This window comes from Salmo salar, chromosome 09 (assembly GCF_965601325.2).
Source record: "Salmo salar chromosome 09, fSalSal1, whole genome shotgun sequence".
Classification (NCBI taxonomy): Eukaryota; Metazoa; Chordata; class Actinopteri; order Salmoniformes; family Salmonidae; genus Salmo; species Salmo salar.
The window spans coordinates 15,464,324-15,489,325 of NC_138299.1; the positions used below are offsets into that span (position 1 = coordinate 15,464,324).

The window sequence follows — 25,002 nt, forward strand, 5'->3', positions numbered from 1 at the left end:
AACCCCCACAGACAGACAGACTGCAGTGCAGACAGACAGACAGGGACCCACCTGGGGAAATCCCGTCACAGCTCAAGACCACTGTGGTCGGGAGCCAACAGCTAAAAAGACAGAAAAGGCTTTGTGTGGCTAGGAGAGCTGTGGTTTGTGTGGAGTGAGTTGGGGTTTCAGTGAAGTGGACGGTATGCGAGAGAAGGTGTGTGTGATGTGTGTGTGTCCTCACCACAGTTCAGTTCCTCGGCAGTGAGTGTGGCCACAGATCGTCCCTGCAGTCGGCTGGGGTAGTCACAGGTGGCAGCAGCCTGGGCGTTGCCTGACTCAGCATACTGCTTCAACAGGTCAGCCAGCCACAGCAGCTCACAGTCACAGTTCAGCGTGTTAGAGTCCAGACGTCTGCACACACACACACACACACACACACACACACACACACACACACACACACACACACACACACACACACACACACACACACACACACACACAGAGAGAGAGAGAGATTATTACAGTATCACTCACCATGGAGAACAAATAAAAGTCTGTAATTATTTATGTTATTATTTATGACCTGTTTGTCATATGCTGATTTCTGTGTATCCTGTGCCTGCAAGTCTTTAGATGTGTGCATGTTCTACTCTTCCTCAGTATAACTCACCATCTCTTAAATACAGTGTATACAGTAGACCACATTATTACACATCAATACAGGACTATTAACTGTACATCATACAATACAGATCACACTGCTACCAGTCCTGTGTTATTACAGTAGTATGGGTAAACAGTATGAGTCTGTCTGTCTGTCTGGTGTCAGTTAGTGGGCTGAGACTGACTGGGCGGTAGTGTAAATCCTCTCTGGCGGCCTCCCAGTGTGGACCAACACTGGCCAGACAAAGACATGCACACACACAATCACACACACACACCCACACACACCAGCCATGTCATACAAATAGGCCGAGCTCCGACCAAACACTGGGACTCAAAATGGCCTTTTTGGGAGAACTCCTCTCCTGCTGCGGGAAACTGTCTGCTGCAGAGTCCAGACTGGCAGCTGGCTGACTTCCTTTTCATAATTTATTCTACCAGTAGGTCTCTTCAGGTTTCAGAGAGATTTGTACATTCCAGGAGACAGTAATAATCTCATTTAATCTGATCCCACTCTGAACATCCTCCAAAATTGAGTGCTGCAATAATCAGAGGGAAATATTGTTTTTGAATCCAGTTCCTTCATCGGTCTGCCAGTTCTCCTGTCTGTCTACTGTACCTCTCAGCCACAGAATACTGGCTCTGGATCTAACACATCCTGGAAGTCAGTCTTGTTGAAAAGAGCGAGAAAACAATAGGGGAAGGCCAAACTCTGATCCTAATTAACTGCCAGGTCTTTGTTCACAGACAGGCATGGCTCTGTCAGTACCATTTATCTCCCTCACAGTCCTAGACCAGGGGTATTCAAATCTTACCCTGGGATGTCCGGAGTACTGCTGGTTTTCTGTTCTACCTAATAATCAATTGCACCCACCTGGTGTCCCGGGTCCAAATCAGTCACTGATTAGAGGGAAGAATTAAAAAAAAGCAATGGAACTGGCATTGAGGTCCTTTAATTTGAGGGGCCTAGACAGAGTGGCGTACTGTTGAAATATGGCTCGTTTTCTCCCCCCTGACCCCTCTGTGTAATGGGAGTCAAATGTTGGCGGATACACATTGTAAGAAAATGCGTATCTACCACAGCTGCCCTGTTCATGCACGTTATCAGTGAACTTACAGCCTCTTCATGGACTGGAGATGGGAAAATGTCCCCAGCACGAGATGGGTGATTCTGTTGTTGTGCAAAAACCTACAGAGGCAAAGAGAGAGAGACAGACACAGATAATGTCATAGTTAATTATGAACTTCATGCTGCGTGTAATTTGTACATTTGATACACTGTTTAGTAGGTTGACAGGGTTTGACCTCTAAAGGGATTAAAGGAAAACTCCATCCAAAAACTATTTTGGTATTTGTTTAAGTCTATTATTGAAATAGTCCCAAATTGTTTTGTATGTCAGCAATCAAGTTTTCAAGATCCAAAGACAGCAATACAGACGGTATGATATATTTCTCATCATATGATACAAAATGCACCATATCGGCTGTATTTCTGTATTTTTAAAGTTATATACGCTACTGTTCAAAAGTTTGGGGTCACTTAGAAATGTCCTTGTTTTGAAAGAAAACACATTTTTTTGACCATTAAAATAAGATCAAATTGATCAGAAATACAGTGTAGACATTGTTAATGTTGTAAATGACTATTGTAGCTGGAAACGGCAGATTTTTTATGGAATATCTACATAGGCATACAGAGGCCCATTATCAGCAACCATTCCAATGGCACGTTGTGTTAGCTAATCCGAGTTTACCATTTTAGAAGGCTAATTGATCATTAGAAAACCCTTTTGCAATTATGTTAGCACAGCTGAAAACTGCTGTGCTGATTAAAGAAGCAATTAAACTGGCCTTCTTTAGGCTAGTTGAGCATCTGGAACATCAGCATTTGTGGGTTCGATTACAGGCTCAAAATGGACAGAAACAAATAACTTTCTTCTGAAACTCGTCAGTCTATTCTTGTTTTGAGAAATGAAGGCTATTCCAAGAAACTGAAGATCTCATACAACGCTGTGTACTACTCCCTTCACAGAACAGCACAAACTCTCTCTAACCAGAATAGAAAGAGTGGAAGGCCCCGGTGCACAACTGAGCAAGAGGACAAGTACATTAGTGTCTAGTTTGAGAAACAGATGCCTCACAAGTCCTCAACTGGCAGCTTCATTTAATAGTACCCGCAAAACAACAGTCTCAACGTCAGCCGTGAAGAGCCAACTCTGGGATGCTGGCCTTCTAGGCAGAGTTGCAAAGAAAGAAAAAGCCATAGCTCAGACTGGCCAATAAAAAGGAAAGATTAAGATGGGCAAAAGAACACAGACACTGGACAGAGGAAGACTGGCAAAAAGTGTTATGGACAGACAAATCTAAGGTTGAGGTGTTCAGGTCACAAAGAAGAACATTCGTGAAACGCAGAAAAAAATGAAAAGATGCTGGAGTGCTTGACGCCATCTGTCAAGCATGGTGGAGACAATGTGATGGTCTGGGGGTGCTTTGGTGGTGGTAAAGTGGGAGATTTATACAGAGTAAAAAGGATCTTGAAGAAGGAAGGCAATCACTCCATTTTGCAACTCCATGCCATAGCCTGTGGACGGTGCTTAATTGGAGCCAATTTCCTCCTACAACAGGACAATGACCCAAAGCACAACACTAAACTATGCAAGAACTATTTATGGGAAAGGCAGTCAGCTGGTATTCTGTCTATAATGGAGTGGCCAGCACAGTCACCGGATCTCAACCCTATAGAGCTATTGTGGCAGCAGCTTGACCGTATGGTACGTAAGAAGTGCTCATCAAGCATATTTAAATGTTTTTGGAAGACTGCCATTTGACCATTTTATATTATTTTTTATCTGGGATAAGAAATATGATCAGTTCCCCATTCATGACAAACTATCAAGTCTCCGTGACATGATCCCTTTCATCAAAACCATCCAACGATCTTAAACAAAGATTCTGGATTCCTTTATTGAAAACAGATTAAAGATGAATAAATACAGCTATAGAAATATTTTCCCCAAACGCCAACAAACCTTCACTTTTGTTAGCGACAGTGGCGACCCGTCATTCAGGGCAGGTGGGGCATTAATACGAGTCACATACCAGTTTGCAAACAATGTACAAAATGTACAAAAAAATATATATAATTGACTTAATAAAGCTGCATACAAACATGGTCTCTTTTTGTTTTCTTGAGTAAGGCAGCTCCAAAATTCTGGTGTTTCAGCCAAGCTCAGTGCTTTCTGTGGTGGTGGGGCAAGCCAGCAGCAAATAGGAGCGTTGCGTCGTTATTGGCTCAGTGTTCTGTCATTCATGGGGAAACTATGTCACCAGTCCTTAGTAAGGGTAGACATCGAAAATTCTATCCCTCTGGGTCCTGCCATATAGTTACATTAGTAGTGCCCTTCCAAGAAGGCTCAAGGTCATTGACCACAGATGAAGTAAAATCACGTTATATGTACAGTAGCTTTGATTGGACTGATCATGTCAACATCTTAGTTTCAAAATATTAGCTAGCAGTCATCATCATGAATCAAGTCGACAATCTCCTGGCAAATCCTTTTTAATCCTTGTCATATGATTACAAATAATGAAGATAAACTATAGATAAAATGCATCGGTGCTCATCGGCCATTGGACATAAACATTACCCAACAAGTAGGAAATCGCAAATTCAACAATGAGTCGTTTGGAAGGAATTGGTGACAGTGGCAAACCGCAAGCATTGCAACTGGGAAGTCGGGAATAAACGAGTTCAGACGTGGAAAATACATTTAGAACGGTCATCCAACTCGGAATTGTAAATCTTTCCCTCGAAGGACCGCCGTGCCACCTTCCTGTTCAAGTGAGCACAGCACAACAAGGTGAGTGCAAAATGTATTGTATGCTGCTGCATAAATTATGTAATATGCCAGGGAGATATGTATACTGTAGCTAAGAAAGTAATACTAGAGTGTATGTTGTGTAGTAAGCTGTTAGCAGCCCATGTGCCTCACCCTAATAATTTGGTCTATTTTCACCTCTTAATTTCACCTAACGTTACTGGTCTGACTCAGTGGTGCACATGTAGCCTAAACCTGTTGTAGAGAAATGTCATCATCGAATATTGTAAGAGCTTTCATTGTCTGCTAATGTGCCCCCTTTATTTATCCCACAGTTCTGACTTGGTGTACAGGGAAAATACGGTAAGAGCAGCCCATGTTCTGCATTCTGTCGTTGTACATTTCAAAAGTGCTAAATACATAGTTATATTGACTACGTCCGTCTTAGCTCGCTCATTAATGTCTTAATCGAAATCACGGAATGCCTATTATACACTCATCGTTCCCTTATGCCATAGTTTGTACATCTCAATTGTCAGTAGAAACCACATTTGTTTAAGCAAGTCAGCCATATCAGCTTTGTTTTTTAAAAAGGCAGTAAATGAGGCTGAATGAATTGTTTCGCTGCCAGACAAGGCTCCGCTGATAGCCAGGTGTAGTTAGGATTCACTCCATTGTGCTGGAAAGAAAGCTCTGCTGTTGGGACAGTTTTATGTAGGCCCTAACAGTTTGTGGGCACCGCTTGTTGCCGTTATAGTGCAATTAATGTATTGTTTAGTACTGTGTTGTTTAGTGGCTTTGCTGACTTTGCCCCACCAAGATTTACATGCTAAAATCGCCATTGATTAGCGATCACTGTAAATCAAAAGAAACAACACATTTTTTTCCTTCTTATTCTTCTCTTTCAATCCACAGGAGATAGATGCATCTTTCAGACTTCTCTTGGTCACAAACAAGTGAGACTGGACATTCAGTTGTCATGGAAATCTTCCCATACAAACGTTCCAGAATAAACGCATCTGGGAATTTCTTCCCCTTTCCAGCTGTGTGCAGGCGGCTCCTTTTCTGGGGAGGGGGAACGTGTGTGGCGGGATTCCAGGGGTAGCCCGTAAACACGGAGCGATGGACACTGAAGGAGGAATTCAGATTGGATCCAACACTCCCACATCTGGTGTGAGAGCGTGAAAACAGCCGGCCGGTGAGCCATCCATCCGCACGGTAGAAGGTCCAGTCCAGGTCCCGTGGGGTCTTAAGGTTCTGACATAGTTCACTGAGTCTACTGTTACTTCAATAAGAACGTTTTTTCATATTGGTCCCTTATTTCCCTGGTGCAATTTTCTCAGATCCCACCTATGTGTTACGATCGTTAACAAGGACGGACCAAGCGTGATTTGAGTTCCACATCTTTATTCAAAGTGAAACTACCAAAAAACAAATAACCAACAACGAAAACGGGACCTCAGTGGTGCTACATGCACAGACACAAAACAATATCCCACAACCCAGGTGGGAACAATGGAGAACTTAAGTATGATCCCCAATTAGAGACAACGAACATCAGCTGCCTCTAATTGGGAACCATACCAAGAGCACCAACATAGAAATGAAAAGACTAGAACACCCCCTAGTCACGCCCTGACCTACAACACCATAGAGAACCAAGAGCTCTCTATGGTGAGGGCGTGACACTATGTTAGGTGTCAGGAGAGTTGATATCTCTCCAGACAAAAGGCACAGGTGTTATCAGTGGACTCTTTGGCCCTGCAGGATAACTCTAGCTGACCTGGGCTCTTAACTTCTGTCCTACATAGCACATAGAGATCTGATGGGTCAGTGAATAAGAAACACACACATAACCCTGAAGTTGTGGTTTTGGGCCATCTAAGAATTATTTTGAGTAGGGCCCTGATTTTTTTCCTGACCACATGTCAGGAACCTGAGTTTGAAGTGTTTGGAGGAGCACCAGACAGAGAGTAAGTGAGGGTTCTGGGCAAACACAGCCAAACATACGCTGGGCACATTTATTCCTGTGCAGTCTGTCCTCATAGCATTTCTCTTGCTATTTACCCCAGACAGACAGGCAACCAGCTGTAAAAACGGCCCACAGACCTCAAGTGACTTGTTGAAGAGATTAGCCGTCCATTGTTACACGAAGGCACCCCAGAACATTGAAAGGTCATCTAAGGGTCGTGCTGCTTTAAAACCCCCCCTGTAAGTCCAGCTTTCTGCTAAACACATTAGGGTTCTGTCGGTTGCGGACACTGCATCCTATTCACAGTGCATCATGTAGGCCATTTCATGGGGTTTAAAGTCTATTTCCCAGAATGTTTACGTTGTGAAGTCTGGTCTGCACTCAGTGCCCTCTGGAATAAGTTAGCTCAGGTAGAGACTTTGACAAGCATGTACATGCCACAACAAATCATTAAATTAAATAATTTGGAGAGTTATGTCCAATTGTTTGCTCAAAATGCATCGCCCCGTTCATTTAGACAAATGTGTACTTTAAACTAAGAATGTAACTTGCAATTGTACGATAGAGTGAAAGGTGAAAAGTGGAGATAGTGGACTTACAGGCGTTCAAGCTTTGGGAGTTGGGTGAAGGATTCTGGTTCCAAGGACTCAATGTTGTTGAAGTGCAGGTACCTGGAAAAGTGCAGAGCATCGGCACAGCACAGTAACACCACATTAGGATGATCATTTAGACTAGATGGACATGTTTTCACAGTAGGCCACAGAAATGAAATAATTACATTTTAACTGGCAGTTTCAGTACATTCCAATAGGTTTCATGATGCCTTCCAAGAACCCCTTAACCTGTCCATTACATAACCTGTTAAAATACAATCCTGTATTTTCAGGGATACTTTAAGTCATAATTCAGACGAGAAGGTATTTGCACTAGGCCTATATGTATCCCTACCAGACAGTTAATATTGAGCGTCTGTAAACTCTTTCCCTATAGGCTAACTTTCCGCCCATCTGCGGATACAGACAGTTATTCAATGGAATGCAACTATGATTGATGCCAGAGCACCTTTGAGTTAAAAGAGACAAAACTCAGAACTAATGGTAATAAACATACAGTAAGGCTAGGACAATGACATATGCAAACCAATTACTCACTGTACAGTAACTGTTAGGTTCCGTAACATAAACAGACAAAGCAAGCAAAGGTTAAGCAAAGTTGCACTGATCAGCAATAAAAAAAAATAATGGGTAATCTCGAGCAACAGTGGATATAGCACATCATTCATTTACTACACTATGAATGCATTAAGACTTTGACTTCAAAATAAAAGAGATAGATGTAGGGTGTTGTCTGAAAAATGGAATTCTTCCCTCATCAGAGTGTAGAGGACGTTAAGGCAGGCCAGAGGATGTCCAAGGACAACAGAACATTGAACAGCCAAGATGAATTACACAGACAACCGTATTTCATGTCTGAGAGAGGGAGGGGAGAGATGGAGAGGGACAGAGAGAGAGAGAGAGAGAGAGGAGAGAGAGACAGAGAGAGAGAGAGAGAGAGAGAGAGAGAGAGAGAGAGAGAGAGAGAGAGGGGGAGAGGGGGAGAGAGATAATATTGATTTTGTTGTCACCCCTTGGCAACAACTAACAGTGAACTTGGCAACAGACTAGCCTTATAACCTTTAATTGATGTATGTGAGTCATAAGCCCGTTGATTTATTTTACCTTACAATTACAATTAAAGCACATTTTATGCCAGTAAACAGGGTAATAGAACAAAGTGTAATAAGACCATTATCATATTTTTATTTACATTTTACCCCCTTTTTCTCCCCAATTTCAATCTTGACTGATCGCTGCAACTCCCCAACGGACTCGGGAGGCGAAGGTCGAGTCATGCGTCCTCCAAAACATGACCCGCCAAACCACGCTTCTTAACACCCGCCCGCTTAACCCAGAAGCCAGCCGCACCAATGTGTCAGAGGAAACACCGTTCCACTGACGAGCGAGGTCAGCCTCAAGGAGTCGCTAGAGCGCGATGAGCCAAGTAAAGCCCCCCCCGTCCAAACCCTCCCCTAAGCCGGACAACGCTGGGCCAATTGTGCGCCGTCCTATTGGACTCTCGATCACGGCCGGTTGTGACACAGTCTGGGAACGAACCCAGTTCTGTAGTGACGCCTCTAGCACTGCGATGCATTACGGAGGCCCGTAAATAAGATATTTCAAGCACCAAATTGAGATTTATTGTGACAAGGAACTATTGTTTACATATGTTAGAGAGGGGCAGAAACATGCTTTGTGTACATGTTCTAATCCAAGATACATTGCTTATGTTCTGTAGTCGCTTTGATGTTAAATTAGTATTTGGACACAGGTAGCCCGTTTGTGAATTGAATATGGTCGACAACAAGCGAGCCAACATGCTTGGGAAATTCTTTCATTTAAATAGCAGGGGAGCATGGTATATTAAATACAAGACTGGCAGTACTTTAAAGAAACGTTAATTCCCCCAACTCCAACATACAGCTTGCATAGCATAGTTGTAGCCCAACAGAATAGCAGAGGGCCATTAAAGTGAATGCAAGTCTGGCTCAGAACTTGTCACCCACACATAAAATCCTTCATTACTGTATCAAAACTCAAACCAGCTGCAGGGCAAAGAGCCTGGACTTTGATTTGGTTTCGCTTAATGAATAGCCATTTGTTCAGTGTGCATGCATGTCGTTATGCAGGGACAAACAGCCACAAGCCCTTCTCCTAGGTTCAACCACCCGAATTGGCTGTGAGGAGAAAGATGCATGTCAGACATTTTTGTTTGGGGGTAGTTTAGAAAAACAATTGCCTTCATGGAGGACACTGTCATGACTTTCCAAATATTGTGTTCAGTATCCACCCCTTATTAAATGATGTCAGTGTAATTGTCTTCCATTGACATATGAAGCCCCATTGTTGTGATATATATTTTCCCAGAAGGGTTAGGGTTAACCAACAATAACAATCTCGCTAAACTCAGCATTTGGCAACAGTTGCATCACCAAATAATTTCTTGTTGAAAGAATTGTTTAACTATTGGCTTACTAAAAGAAGGCAATTTCAGTTCATGGCATTGGTGGTTTAAACACAATTTACTAGTCTGCGTGGACAGCTTGCTTTGTTGTAGGTTCTGTATGAGCCTTGGTCTCCAACACACACTCAACATTTACCAAACACAATAAAACCGTTACATCAACAAACAGAACAAAAATCTGAAATGAATCTAATTTCTATGATGATATGAACATATTCAAGTCATTGAGACAACATGCAACTGGGAAAAGATGTTAGAAATGTAGAAATCACATTGATAGCTTAAGGTCACATGGACATTAATACAGATTTGAGGCATCCTTTCTCATACCGATACTGAAGGTATGTCTCGTAGACATAACAAGCCCATGCAATAGGCACATGGTGACCTCTATCACTCTGCTTGGGAAATGCGTGGGGGCCCTCTGTGAAACAACAGAACTAGCGCATAACACAACTAGACGGACAATGACAAGTAAGGTCAAGGGTGAGACAAGCAGTCAGCGTACAGTACAGTAGTGTGACTCCAGGGAGGAAGATAGACACACAGGGCCCTTTTCAGACTTGAGGTACGTTGATTTAACATGAACTTACTGTAAGTGATTAACTTAAGTCCACGCTAAGCGTACTTATCTCAAGTCCAAATGGGGCCCACAGTGAAGGGCAAGCTGTGCAGCATGGCATGCGGCAAGCAGAAGCTGGAGCTGTAGTCTAAGTACATGGGAAGCTAAGGCCTGCTTGAGTCTGCATCTGCTTAGCTACAGTAGTGAGTGGGCAGGGCAGGGTAGGGCAGGGCATCTCATGCTGTATTTTTACGCACTAGGACCAGGTAACGCACATCTGTTGTCGTGGCAACAAGGCATGCTACTCCTGCAGGGGTTCATAGTGTCAGCGCCACATACAAGGGTGGGTGCACACACGGCATGCATAGTGGCGGTATGACACCGTGGGGTGGGGGTCCGGACAGACGGACAATCAGATATAAAGGAGCAGAGGGGAAGGGGAGGAAAGAGGGCGAATAGGAGGAAGAGGAGGACGAGTAGCTGGTCACTTACAGTTGCTCTAGAGAGACAAGTCCCTTAAATGCTTGTCTGTCAATTGATTGGATTTCATTCTTGTACAAATAGCTGAAAGGAGAAATAATCAGTAATATTAGTCAAAAACACAGGGGATCAAATGAATTCTCTCTAGTACCTAACACAAGTCCCTACTTTTGCATTTCAATATATTATTTATACTGTAAATTATACATTTCTCACTGTAAATTTGCTCATATTCTACAGTTCTATGTTAACTTGTCTTTTTTTGTATAAATGTATGTAAACTTTGTGTAAATTCCTCAGTTTCTGTATGTTCCTTATTTCCAGCAGCATCACATCACCAAGTCAAATTCTGGGTATGCCTAAATGTACTCTGTGATTCTGATTCTGGGTATGCCTAAATGTACTCTGTGATTCTGATTTTGGGTATGCCTAAATGTACTCTGTTAATTCTGATTCTGGGTATGCCTAAATGTACTCTGTGATTCTGATTCTGGGTATGCCTAAATGTACTCTGTGATTCTGATTCTGGGTATGCCTAAATGTACTCTGTGATTCTGATTCTGACAATGAAAGAATGGCTTAGTTGAATGGCCCAGTTACTGTACGAAAGGAGCTATCATAAAACCAACTTCATGGGATCAATGTTTTGAAATACTATTTTGACAGTGAGAATGTCCATCCACTCAGGTATCACAATAAATGAACATGAGCTATATCACTGCATGATTGGTTGATCATTAGGGACAGATTCCATTAACTAGACGAGAAATGTAAAGCAACTGACACAATATGCAGAGCGGAGAAAACCGTAAAATCTGTCAAAGCTGTCAAAAACAGAATGCGCATCATAACTTGCATAACATACATGTACAAAAAGTTGACAAAACATAATGAAAAAAAAAAAAAAAACATAAATTCTGAGAAGATGGAATATATGACAGAGGGTTGGTGGGTCCCTCAGAGTTCCGTGAAGACTTCCACAAAAGAGCACATTGTCTCAAGTAATTTAATTCTGTATAGCGTCACTATGACGTTCCAGAACATTTTTAAATGTAAGCTTTATATTTAACTAGGCAAGTCAGTTAAGAACAAATTCTTGTTCACAATGACAGCCTACCGGGGAACAGTGTTTTAACTACCTTGTTATGGGGCAGAACGACAGATTTTGTTTTACCGTGTCATCTCGAGGATTCGATCCAGCAACCTTTCGGGTTACTGGCCCAACGCTCTAACCACTAGGTTACCTACATCTAAAGACAAACATCACATGACATGTCTGTGTTTTCCCTCCCTCTAACGTGAGAGAGATATGACACTAGAATAGCAATGGCTTAGGGCAATCTTCCCTTTCATCTTCTACTCATCTCCAGTTACTTTACAACGATGGGTAGAGTCGATGAGAGATTCCCATTTGCTCTCAGCAAATATGACGCAACGTGAGCCTATGGAAAAAGAAACAGCTCCGCTCTCTATCTTCCTCTATCAGGGATATCTTTTCACTCTCTGATGTTTGTCAAGTTGATCCTATGTGACAGTGATGATCGTCAAAGACAGCAGGGTCTGATGCACTGCACTCACAGACAGGCATCCACTGATGTTGACGAAGGCTGAGCTGAGTGTTAGCCAGCACAGGAGATTGGAAACATCCTGGGGGAGGGGGGGGGGGGGGGATGAACTGGGAGCAATCTTCTCTGTCAAGCACACACATGGCTTCTCATTTATCGCATACCCAGTACAATAGATGCTGCTCTAGGCTCTTATGTAATCAACACATGAAGGGCATTTCTTGACAGTGTGAAAGGCATTTGATGACATGTCAAAGATATCCAGACGGCATATCTTCCTTACTAAACGTTACATGTCAACAAGGGTGTTGAGGCAAATTGAACACTGATCTTGTCAAACAGACTTCAGCTGAGTAGACTTACTGTTATTGGTGAAATTGAAAGCACCATGTTGCTCCACAGCCAAAAAACTGTGGACTTGTTGCTGTAAGACTATAGAGTCTGAATATTCAGCTTAACTCAGAGAGTTAGTTTACAGGCAGCCAGCCTGAGGACATTGAGGCTGACTGTAGCTAAAGCCGAACACCCAGAAGCATATGGACATGTGTGTGTGTGTGTGTGTGTGTGTGAGAGAGAGAGAGAGAGAGAGAGAGAGAGAGAGAGAGAGAGAGAGAGGCCTGGAAGTGTGGGGTCTGCGTGGGAAACCGGATGGAGTCGGGCGCTGTAGGGACGACTTTCGAGGGGGAGGGGACTGAGGCCTTTTGCTTGAATAACCCCAAAGCCTCTGTGGCCTCGTCCTTATACAGTTCAATGAGAACTCAACTGACCCGCCATTTTAATCCAACTGTACACCCACAAACATGTGTTGTGAAACTGTACGAGGGACACAAAGAGAGATGTTATTCCTCACCGCCAATGACAGAATACTGAGAAGAACCCAAGGCCTGTAATGTATTCTCGGTCCGTAATCTCTGACTATCTAATGAAATGTCTAACTATGCAACCTGACCCAATGCCAGGGTAAAACTCAATCAGAGCGCCACCAACAAAAATAACAGCAACAGGAAAGACAACAAACCACAACAGGAGATTTGGATTTAGATCATAGATAAGTAGGGCCCTGAGTGCTTCCTGACCATGTGACCTGACTAGGAAGAAACTCAAGAGCCCTGGTTAGGCTATAGCCTAAAGGTCACATAGGAGATAGACTGGGGATAAGGTGATGTGGTAGACTAGCGTCCTTCCTAGAGGGTGTTCTTGTACATCAAGCTGCCTCCCACTACTAGTGCTGATCCATTAACTGTAATTTCGGTTATTTTTCAGTTTTCAAACAACTTAATTGACCAATGTCGGTTAAATTATTTGAATTCCATTTTGTTCGTTTTTTCCCCTGTGAGGTCCATGGGCACATTGTACTGTTTCTCTAGAGATAAATCAGACCCATCCTGAACTGTGCGATGTTGTAGTTTCCAACAAGCCAAAATTCTACTAAATTTTGCACCTAAAACATGGTAATTAACTACAATGACCATAACCCATTGCGCATCTACTTGTCCGGTCTGTGTTTCTTTTAAGAATGCGAAATTGTGTGAGGATATACAGAGAGCAGCTGTTGCTTCGTGATGTATCTCTACCCGAAAATACATGATCTAAGTGATTGATAGTTGGTATTCAGCATTCATAAAAGTATGCTTAATTTACTTTGAAGAACTTCAAAATAGTGATTTTGTCAGACAGCATAGGCAGCAGCTCTATAGAGATGAGATGATGACTTGGAATGAAATAATAAAACAAATGTAATATACTGAAATACTGAAATATTTTACTAAAGTAAAGTCATGTGAATAAATGATGGTTAATAAGTGTAAACAGTAATGGACAGTCACTACCATCATGGGACTTTTATTAATTGTTATTTTTTTCTGTGTTGTTACAGTACTCAACACACATAACGTGAAACCGAAATCGAAAACCGTGATTATTTTTTAATAATCGAACCAAAACCAAACCGACCTCAAAAAGCACAAATCGCTCAGCAATATACACTACAGAAACAAGGAGAGACTCCTGCTCCTATGAATCATTCCGGCTGGCAAAAGCCAAGGCTACTTAGAATACATAAGATGGTCAGGAAAGACTTCTGGCATTAGTCATTATCACAAACCATATTCCCGTAACACTAGACCCTTTGACCGAAAGCTGAACCTTAAAGGGGCTGTACAGACTTCTGTCAGGTCGTACAGTGGAGGGCACATGAAAGACCTCAGGGATGGGGCTTTACTGGGGCCTACGGGAGGTAGAGGGACACTCCCCCAGGCTATGATGGCAGGGTGAGAGGTGCAGGGTTAAAGGGGTGATCACAAGGGCATGGTCAGTGTGCTGGCCTCAGATTATCTATACTTTAAAGGGACAGGGCCTTATAATTAAAACTAGACAAACAACCATGGGAATCACCCACGCTACGCTGCAGTTACAGCATTCAGAGAAGTGTGTGTGTGTGTGTGTGTGTGTGTGTGTGTGTGTGTGTGTGTGTGTGCGTGTGTGTGTGTGTGTGTGTGTGTGTGTGTGTGTGTGTGTGTGTGTGTGTGTGTGTGTGTTTGTGTGTGTGTGTGTGTGTGTGTGTGTGTGTGTGTGTCTGAAGTTATTCTCATGAATTGATCCATCACATGATAATCAGCTACGAGTAAAGACAAAACAGGGATCTGCAGAACAGCCCAGAAAAATCAAATCAAGTTTTGTACAGTTCAACCATTCCAACGCCTACAGTGAGCCTGGTGGGCTGAAGGTCTGCGTTATCTAACCCAGGGGTGAAAGGAGGAGATGAGAAGGTTAATGGAGGGGAAGATGAGACTGAGTGGGTGGAGAGACTAGAGAGACAGACATTTCAGAAATACTTACCGCATGTGAATGTAAACACAGCCATTGCTTCCACCACAACTGACGGGTGCTGGGGTTATAATGGGGAGTGACTAACAAAGATGATCTGATTTGCCATTCGATAAATATAATATATACAGTTGAAGTCGGAAGTTTACATACACTTAGGTGGGAGTCATTAAAACTCGTTTTTCAACCACTCCACAAATTTCTTGTTAACAAACTACAGTTTTTACAAGTCGGTTAGGACATCTACTTTGTGCATGACACAAGTAATTTTTCCAACAATTGTTTACAGACAGATTATTTCACTTATAATTCACTGTATCACAATTCCAGTGGGTCAGAAGTTTACATATACTAAGTTGACTGTGCCTTTAAACAGCTTGGAAAGAAGCTTAAGCTTATCAGCTTAAGAAGCTTCTGATAGGCTAATTGACATCATTTGAGTCAATTGGAGGTGTACCTGTGGATGTATTTCAAGGCCTACCTTCAAACGCAGTGCCTCTTTGCTTGACATCATGGGAAAATAAAAGGAAATCAGCCAAGACCTCAGAAAAAAAATTGTAGCCCTCCACAAGTCTGGTTCATCACGCCTGAAGGTACCTCGTTCATCTGTACAATCAATAGTACGCAAGTATAAACACCATGGGACCACGCAGCCGTCATACCGCTCAGGAAGGAGATGCGTTCTGTCTCCTAGAGATTAACATACTTTCCTGCGAAAAGTGCAAATCAATCCCAGAACAACAGCAAATTACCTTGTGAAGATGCTGGAGGAAACAGGTACAAAAGTATCTATATCCACAGTAAAACGAGTCCTATATCGACATAACCTCAAAGGCCGCTCAGCAAGGAAGAAGCCACTGCTCCAAAACCGCTATAAAAAAGCCAGACTACGGTTTGCAACTGCACATGGGGACAAAGATAGTACTTTTTGGAGAAATGTCCTCTGGTCTGATGAAACAAAAATATAACTGTTTGGCCATAATGACCATCGTTATGTTTGGAGGAAAAAGGGGGAGGCTTGCAAGCCGAAAAACATAATCCCAACCATGAAGCACGGGGGTGGCAGCATCATGTATTGGGGGTGCTTTGCTGCAGGAGGGACTGGTGCACTTCACAAAATAGATGGCATCATGAGGTAGGAAAATTAAGTGGATATATTGAAGCAACATCTCAAGACATCAGTCAGGAAGTTAAAGCTTGGTCGCAAATGGGTCTTCCAAATGGACAATGACCCCAAGCATACTTCCAAAGTTGTGGCAAAATGGCTTAAAAGGACAACAAAGTCAAGGTATTGGATTGGCCATCACAAAGCCCTGACCTCAATCCTATAGAAATTCTGTGGGCAGAACTGAAAAAACGTGTGCGAGCAAGGAGGCCTACAAACCTGACTCAGTTACACCAGCTCTGTCAGGAGGAATGGGCCAAAATTCACCCAACTTACTGTGGGAAGCTTGTTCTAGGCTACCCGAAATGTTTGACCCAAGTTAAACAATTTAAAGACAATGCTACCAAATACTAATTGAGTGTATGTAAACTTCTGACCCACTGGGAATGTGATGAAAGAAATAAATGCTGAAATAAATCATTCTCTCTACTATTATTCTGACATTTCACATTCTTAAAATAAAGTGGTGATCCTAACTGACCTAAGACAGCGAATTTTTACTTTGATTAAATGTCAGGAATTGTGAAAAACTGAGTTTAAATGTATTTGGCTAAGGTGTATGTAAACTGTATCTACCTCTATTGATCCAGTATTCCTGCACATTGTAAATATGGTACTGGAACTGACCCTGTATATAGTATGCTTACTTACTTTATTTTGCTCTTCTTATTTTTATTTATTGCGTGTTTTTGTTCTCTTTTTAGTATTACATTGTTATTGATTACTGCATTGTTGGGGTTAGCGCTTGCAAGAAAGGCATTTCACTGTACTTGTACATGTGACATTAAAACTTTCAACTAAACCATACTGCAGCAACCCAAGGCTATGTGTTGCCTGACTGCTGCTCAAGCCCACCTCTGTTCTCCTCATTGCCTTCAGGTCGCCACGCGGAGACAGATAAGTACAGAGGATTAGACAATGGGGGTTCTTTTCTTGTCTTACTTCATTTCATTTACCACAGTAACACACTTGTTCTGTTCTGACTAAGCAATGTAGCAACGTCCAATTTACAGCCACATAGTGTGTTTTAGTTTCGTTTCCAGACAGAAGTTCGAGACAGGTTTCGCCATGCTTTATCATCAGCCGACGAGGAACAGGGTGAAACTTAAACAAAAACTCTTTGCCTATTGGGCCTGTCAGAGAAAATGGCTGCCACACTGTTTCAATGAAACCAATCGATCAATGACTTGGCATTCAGAAGAGAATAACATTGACATAAAAGCACAACAACTCACAGATATTTGAGGTTTTCCAGGTCTTCAAAGGTTCCTCTGGGAATCCGCCTGATATGGTTGTTGTTGAGGAGGCTGTAAAGTCAAGAGAATGGCCATTATTTGAAAGACCTCCCAATGGAGTATTACACTTACACAAAGTGAATCCATACAGACTAGTAGAAACAAGTTGAAAATGGTCCATGCTGGCATACTATTTTGTCAAGATCTAATGCTCGGCCAATGCCAGTCTAAACAGAGTTCAACTTTCCAGAGTACATAATATAGTTCAGATCCCTGGCACATTGTAGCTGTTCTATAGAGCATCTGGTTCGAATCCTACATACTTTTTGTTCTGCATTTCTGATGGCTGCCAGATCTATGGGGTAGAATCTGGACAAGGATCAATAATGGCTATCAGAGACTTTCTGCAACACGACAAAATCCTTTTCCAATAAAGGCGATCCCTCAGCAAAGTGCCATAAAAACGGGAATTAAGGCAGAAAAATCTGTTTTGGAAAAGGGGATGATATGTATAAGCAGAACATTAATTGGGCAGAACATGCCTCTTCACCTCGCTCTTTTGCCTAAAAACATTTGGCCTCAATTGGCTTCTTTTGAACATTTTGGTGATGGATGCTGTCCCAGGGGCATTGCACCCTGCCTTGGATTTTTCTTTCAACTTAAAAACTGATGAACTCTACATACACTATTATATAATCGATGTTCAGAGTGACAGCTGGACACAGTCTGTCACAGACTGAAGCAGAAAAATACAGGCAGTAGGCCCCTCCAGTCTTTCCTTCATGTAGGAGCCAGACATCTATTTCAGTCTGCCTGAGACACTAATATTGAACTGTCTACCCAGTTGAAAGACCGGCAAGCTTTAGATCCTGTGTTATTTTTCAGTCTATGAGACAGAGGTTGAAGCCGTGAAGAGTTCTCTATGAAATATGGAGCTCCATAGACTACATGGCTATCCGGTCGGTCTGATACCGTAGGAAAATCTCATCTGGTCTCTCTCTGTCTTAACATTCCCAGGCCCTACCTTTCTCCATGGACAGCTCTTCATATTCATACACTAGCCTCATTGGCTGATCCCTGCCACATGGCTGACTGTAGGCTAGCAGGCTAGCAGGGCTGGGACATGATAGATGGCTGGGAGAGTGAAGGGGAAAAATAAATTCCACCCAGATTATGAGGTGACCTACATGTGTGAAAGAACAGCAGAATAGAGAGCAAGAATCATCCACTCAGTGTTCACGTGTGTGGACTGAATGACTGGCTGCAGGACATTCCAGGGACCACTAATGATGTGACGTGTTTCTGAGTCTTGGGACAAAAGATAAACAAAGAGAACTGGGTGTTTATGGGAAGAGATGTGGCTTACAGAAGTAGTTGACTCCTGATACATGGCGATTACATAAGTGTGTATGCTCTGTTAAAATGCATTTGCAGTGAGTTCTCCGGTAACCAATTCAATTACACTCTTTTCAATTGCTGAGTGTGTAGGGGAATAGACAATGGAGGGAGGAAGTAGGGAGACTTACAGTGTGTTGAGGTTCTTTAGACGTTTAAAGGAGCCAGACTGTAAGTCCTTGATTTTGTTGAACCTCAGGTCTCTATGGAGGGAAAAACAGGAAACATAGTCATGAACAACATTGAGACAATCGAGTCTGTCCAACCAATCATCAACATGGAAAAGTTTTTACTGGCTGATGGCTATGAGGAAACAGGCTGATACAATGACTACAATATACTTCAGTATATTCCATGTGTATCCAAACCCCTTAGGAATCTCCACTAACAGTGTTTATTATAAAGCATGAATGATAACCACATTATTCATATCACAGGAATGCCATTCATGAATGTGTTATAACGGGATTGGTTTACTTAACATTGCCCTAAAGCTAACAATGATGAGATTTGTCATGGCTGTCAGGGAGACAAGGGAGTTTAGTAGCCTATCACTTTACCTGACCCTCTCAGTATAAAGTGATGAAATCATGTCATGACACTAACCACTCATGTCCATTATGACAAATAACTTATCCTGATAGGCCTCTAACACTTCACTAAAACACTATTTGGTTTGTAACTAAAAGAGGTAGGTAGGCCATAATAGGGTAAAGTACTTCTTTTCAAACTACGTATGGAATTTAGAGCTAGACGCACGTTGTCTCATTCAGCAAAATGGGAACATTTCTAAACAATGAAGTTATGCTTGTGGAACTTAGCCTCTTAAGTCATTTGACCTTCGACTGAGTAATTTGCCAAATGTATTTTCATAAGACGGAGAGAGAAAACGCTCTGTAAGTGGAACCAGCTATCCATATGAAGGACATACTGAGGGGTACAAGAGAGAAGTGAGGGTCTGTTGCTGCTCCCTTGAAATTATTCCTATTTTCCTGTCATTACATTACATTGTCATACAAGTCACTGCCCTCAGACGGGCCATAATTGGCAGATAGCCTTGCTGCAAAACCCTAACAACAATGACCATAACAACCCAGTCCAGAAGACAGAGTCCAGTCACAGTAACAGAGGCAAAACAAGATGGTGTTGGTGTCACACCCTGATCTGTTTCACCTGTCTTTGTGATGTCTCCACCCCCCTCGAGGTGTCGCCCATCTTCCACATTATCCCCTGTGTATTTATGCCTGTGTTCTCTGTTTGTCTGTTGCCAGTTTGTCTTGTTTGTCAAGTCAACCAGCATTTTTGTGTCTCAGCTCCTGATTTTCCCAGTCTCTCTTTTTCTCGTCCTCCTGGTTCTGACCCTTGCCTGTCCTGACTCTGAGCCCGCCTGCCTGACCACTCTGCCTGACCCTGAGCCTGCCTGCCGACCTGTACCTTTGCCCCACCTCTGGATTATTGATCTCTGCCTACCCTGAGCATGCCTGCCGTCCGGTACCGTTGCCCCACCTCTGGTTTACTGACCCCTGCCTGCCTTGACCTGTCTATTGCCTGCCCCTGTTGGATTATTAAACCATTGTTAATTCGAAGTTGTCTGCATCTGGGTCTTATCTTCATACCTGATAGTTGGAGACACAACACAGATATCCTTTATCTCTAAATGTAGGAGATGGAATGCTAAATCAATCCCCCAGCTACCCACATTCAACCATGTGTAATAGAAATCACTCATCAGCTACTCTGTAATGACCTTAACATTCACTGACTGACTCCAGGTCACAATACGCCCACATGCTCCACTAACAGATTCATTCCAATGACACCTTCTCTAAGTGTTGCTGAGTGGGTAACTGGGAGTAAAGTCAAATGATTGGGATAGAACACTGATGAAGGATTCCAAGCATTCAAACGGTCTTTCTACTTTGTCAGTAAAGATGCGAGTTCTGTGTCCATTCTTTCACCTTTGCTGACATGGTCTTCTCTAAGACAGTCTCATTTTCCTAAGACAGTCTCCTTTTCAGTGCTGTGAATTCCATCTGGAAAATGGGGTTCTTATTCACGTTTGTTCTGTATTTGCTTTGTATTAATGTTGCCTAGTTACTAGGGCTGGGATGATACCAGTATCACGATACTCGTTAGTATCGTGGCAAGGAAACAAAACACAAATCGGCTTGAACTTCTTTAGAAAAACAGCCCTAATGTTGGAAACAAACATTATGTTGTCATCCAGAGTCACATTTATTTAATTTCCAAGCTATAGCACACAATATTTTACATACAGCAGCTTTTTAAAGGACCGAAGAGTTCGTTCTGCTTCCTGTTTTGAAGAGTTTGGTCTGCTTCCTGTATCATCCCGGCCCTACTAGTTACCAGTGCTAGGGCTGGGCGGTATACTGTATTTTACTATATACCGGTATTGATGCAAGGACTGGTTTGGGTTTTTACTTGACCTAATATAACGGTATTTGAATGTTTGGTTTGTTAAATGTGATAGGACCAGGACCTAGGATCAAGGGAGACACTAAAGTGTTTTAGTACTATATCTCTTGACACAATGATGAAAATAATCATGGCCTCTAAACCTTCAAGCTGCATACTGGACCCTATTCCAACTAAACTACTGAAAGAGCTGCTTCCTGTGCTTGGCCCTCCTATGTTGAACATAATAAACGGCTCTCTATCCACCAGATGTGTACCAAACTCACTAAAAGTGGCAGTAATAAAGCCTCTCTTGAAAAAACTATCGGCCTATATCGAATCTTCCATTCCTCTCAAAAATTTTTGAAAAAGCTGTTGCGCAGCAACTCACTGCCTTCCTAAAGACAAACAATGTATACGAAACACTTCAGTCTTGTTTTAGACCCCATCATAGCACTGAGACTGCACTTGTGAAGGTGGTAAATTACCTTTTAATGGCATCAGACCGAGGCTCTGCATCTGTCCTCGTGCTCCTAGATCTTAGTGCTGCTTTTGATACCATCGATCACCACATTCTTTTGGAGAAATTGGAAACGCAAATTGGTCTACACGGACAAGTTCTGGCCTGGTTTAGATCTTATCTGTCGGAAAGATATCAGTTTGTCTCTGTGAATGGTTTGTCCTCTGACAAATCAACTGGAAATTTCGGTGTTCCTCAAGGTTCCGTTTTAGGACCACTATTGTTTTCACTATATATTTTACCTCTTGGGGATGTCATTCGAAAACGTAATGTTAAATTTCACTGCTATGCGGATGACACACAGCTGTACATTTCAATGAAACATGGTGAAGCCCCAAAATTGCCCTCGCTAGAAGCCTGTGTTTCAGACATAAGGAAGTGGATGGCTGCAAACTTTCTACTTTTAAACTCGGACAAAACACAGATGCTTGTTCTAGGTCCCAAGAAACAAAGAGATCTTCTGTTGAATCTGACAATTAATCTTGATGGTTGCACACTCGTCTCAAATAAAACTGTGAAGGACCTCGGCGTTACTCTGGACCCTGATCTCTCTTTTGAAGAACATATCAAGACTGTTTCAAAGACAGGTTTTTTTCCATCTACGTAAAATTGCAAAAATCGGAAACTTTCTGTCCAAAGATTATGCAGAAAAATAAATCCATGCTTTTGTTACGTCTAGGTTGGACTACTGCAATGCTCTACTTCCCGGAGGGGTGTGTGTGCTTTGAGACTGAGCGCTGCAGCAGACAGCTGAGTCATGTGAGTGAGAGGAGACAGAGCAGGACCGTGCACTTTGTGACAACTTTTTACCAGGTGTAGGTAGACTATTTACATTGTCACTACAGAGACACCTATTTTCAAACCCTCTTTCCATAAAACATATTAACGCGCTAGAACTGATGTGTGCCAAGAAATAACAGGGTCTACAGGAAAACGACTTTATGTGTTCTAGAGCGCATTAGATACATTTGCTCGGAGGTGGTTTAAACTGCATTCTAATATCGTCTTGTTTCTAGAAAACCGTATGAAGTGAAGGGTTTTACGCATGCCCAGTTCTTGGGTCTCGAGCGCAGCTGTTATGGGGAAAAGTCCACAATGAAAATGACATTAAATGTGGAGAATGATACATTTGCATCTGTTGGCCATCGATTAGCCTATTAATTTATATACAGTGAAGGAAAAAAGTATTTGATCCCCTGCTGATTTTGTACATTTGCCCACTGACAAAGAAATGATCAGTCTATAATTTTAATGGTAGGTTTATTTGAACAGTGAGAGACAGAATAACAACAACAAAAAAATCCAGAAAAACGCATGTTTAAAATGTTAGAAAATGATTTGCATTTTAATGAGGGAAGTAAGTATTTGACCCCTCTGCAAAATATTGACTTAGTACTTGGTGGCAAAACCCTTGTTGGCAATCACAGAGGTCAGACGTTTCTTGTAGTTGGCAACCAGGTTTGCACACATCTCAGGAGGGATTTTGTCCCACTCCTCTTTGCAGATCTTCTCCAAATCATTAAGGTTTCGAGGCTGACGTTTGGCAACTCGAACATTCAGCTCCCTCCACAGATTTTCTATGGGATTAAGGTCTGAAGACTGGCTAGGCCACTCCAGGACCTTAATGTGCTTCTTCTTGAGCCACTCCTTTGTTGCCTTGGCCGTGTGTTTTGGGTCATTGTCATGCTGGAATACCCATCCATGACCCATTTTCAATGCCCTGGCTGAGGGAAGGAGGTTCTCACCCAAGATTTGACAGTACATGGCCCCGTCCATCGTCCCTTTGATGCAGTGAAGTTGTCCTGTCCCCTTAGCAGATAAACACCCCCAAAGCATAATGTTTCCACCTCCATGTTTGACGGTGGGGATGGTGTTCTTGGGGTCATAGGCAGCATTCCTCCTCCTCCAAACACGGCGAGTTGAGTTGATGCCAAAGAGCTCCAATTTGGTCTCATCTGACCACAACACTTTCACCAGTTGTCCTCTGAATAATTCAGATGTTCATTGGAAAACTTCAGACGGGCATGTATATGTGCTTTCTTGAGCAGGGGGACCTTGCGGGCGCTGCAGGATTTCAGTCCTTCACGGCGTAGTGTGTTACCAATTGTTTTCTTGGTGACTATGGTCCCAGCTGCCTTGAGATCATTGACAAGATCCTCCCGTGTAGTTCTGGGCTGATTCCTCACCGTTCTCATGATCATTGCAACTCCACGAGGTTATTTTGACAGTTATTTTGTGTTTCTTCCATTTGTGAATAATCGCACCAACTGTTGTCACCTTCTCACCAAGCTGCTCGGCGATGGTCTTGTAGCCCATTCCAGCCTTGTGTAGGTCTACAATCTTGTCCCTGACATCCTTGGAGAGCTCTTTGGTCTTGGCCATGGTGGAGAGCTCTTTGGTCTTGGCCATGGTGGAGAGTTTGGAATCTGATTGATTGATTGCTTCTGTGGATAGGTGTCTTTTATACAGGTAACAAGCTGAGATTAGGAGCACTCCCTTTAAGAGTGTGCTCCTAATCTCAGCTCGTTACCTGTATAACAGACACCTGGGAGACAGAAATCTTTCTGATTGAGAGGGGGTCAAATACTTATTTCCCTCATTAAAATGCAATTCAATTTATAACATTTTTGACATGCGTTTTTCTGGATTTTTTTGTTGTTGTTATTCTGTCTCTCACTGTTGAAATAAACCTACCAATAAATTATATATAGACTGATCATTTCTTTGTCAGTTGGCAAATGTACAAAATCAGCAGGGGATCAAATACTTTTTTCCCTCACTGTACCTATGTAGGCTACTGTAGCCTACCATTTTATACAATAAATATGTTGAAATTACGATATCACTGGAGTCATTGCAAATCAATTTGTGACACTTGTGTAGCCTATCTGAAGCTTTCAAATTGATTTAATCAGTGGTGGAAAAAGTACCCAATTGCCATACTTGAGTAAAAATAAAGATACCTTAATAGAAAATGACTCAAGTAAACGTGAAAGTCACCCAGTAAAATACTACTTGATTAAAAGTCTACAAGTATTTTGTTTTAAATATACATAATAATCAAAAGTAAATGAACAAATCATTTCAAATTCCTCATATTAAGCAAACCTGACAGCACCATTTTCTTTTTTTCTTTTTATTTATGAATAGCCAGGGGCAATCTCCAACACTCATTTATAACATATACAAAATAAGCGTGTGTGTTTAGTGAGTCCACCAGATCAGTGGCAAATCAAATCAAATGTTATTAGTCACATGCGCACAATACAACAGGTGTAGATGTCACGTCCTGACCAGTAAAGGGGTTATTTGTTATTGTAGTTTGGTCAGGACGTGGCAGG

General features: G+C 42.3%; 1 protein-coding gene across 2 annotated transcripts in view; it reads right to left on the bottom strand.

Annotated features, from left to right (window-relative positions):
- LOC106610765 (peroxidasin) overlaps positions 1–25,002 on the bottom strand; it is an 83,449-nt gene that overhangs the window by 37,100 nt on the left and 21,347 nt on the right. Inside the window, exons 2-7 of one of the 2 annotated variants that reach the window (XM_014210305.3) lie at positions 18,858–18,929; positions 17,332–17,403; positions 10,553–10,624; positions 7,038–7,109; positions 1,766–1,837; positions 224–393 (exon numbers count right to left, since the gene is read on the bottom strand). In XM_014210305.3, the coding sequence (XP_014065780.1) occupies positions 224–393; positions 1,766–1,837; positions 7,038–7,109; positions 10,553–10,624; positions 17,332–17,403; positions 18,858–18,929 (530 nt within the window). The remainder of the gene's footprint in view (positions 1–223; positions 394–1,765; positions 1,838–7,037; positions 7,110–10,552; positions 10,625–17,331; positions 17,404–18,857; positions 18,930–25,002) is intronic. The other variant, XM_014210306.3, reaches the window with a different exon arrangement.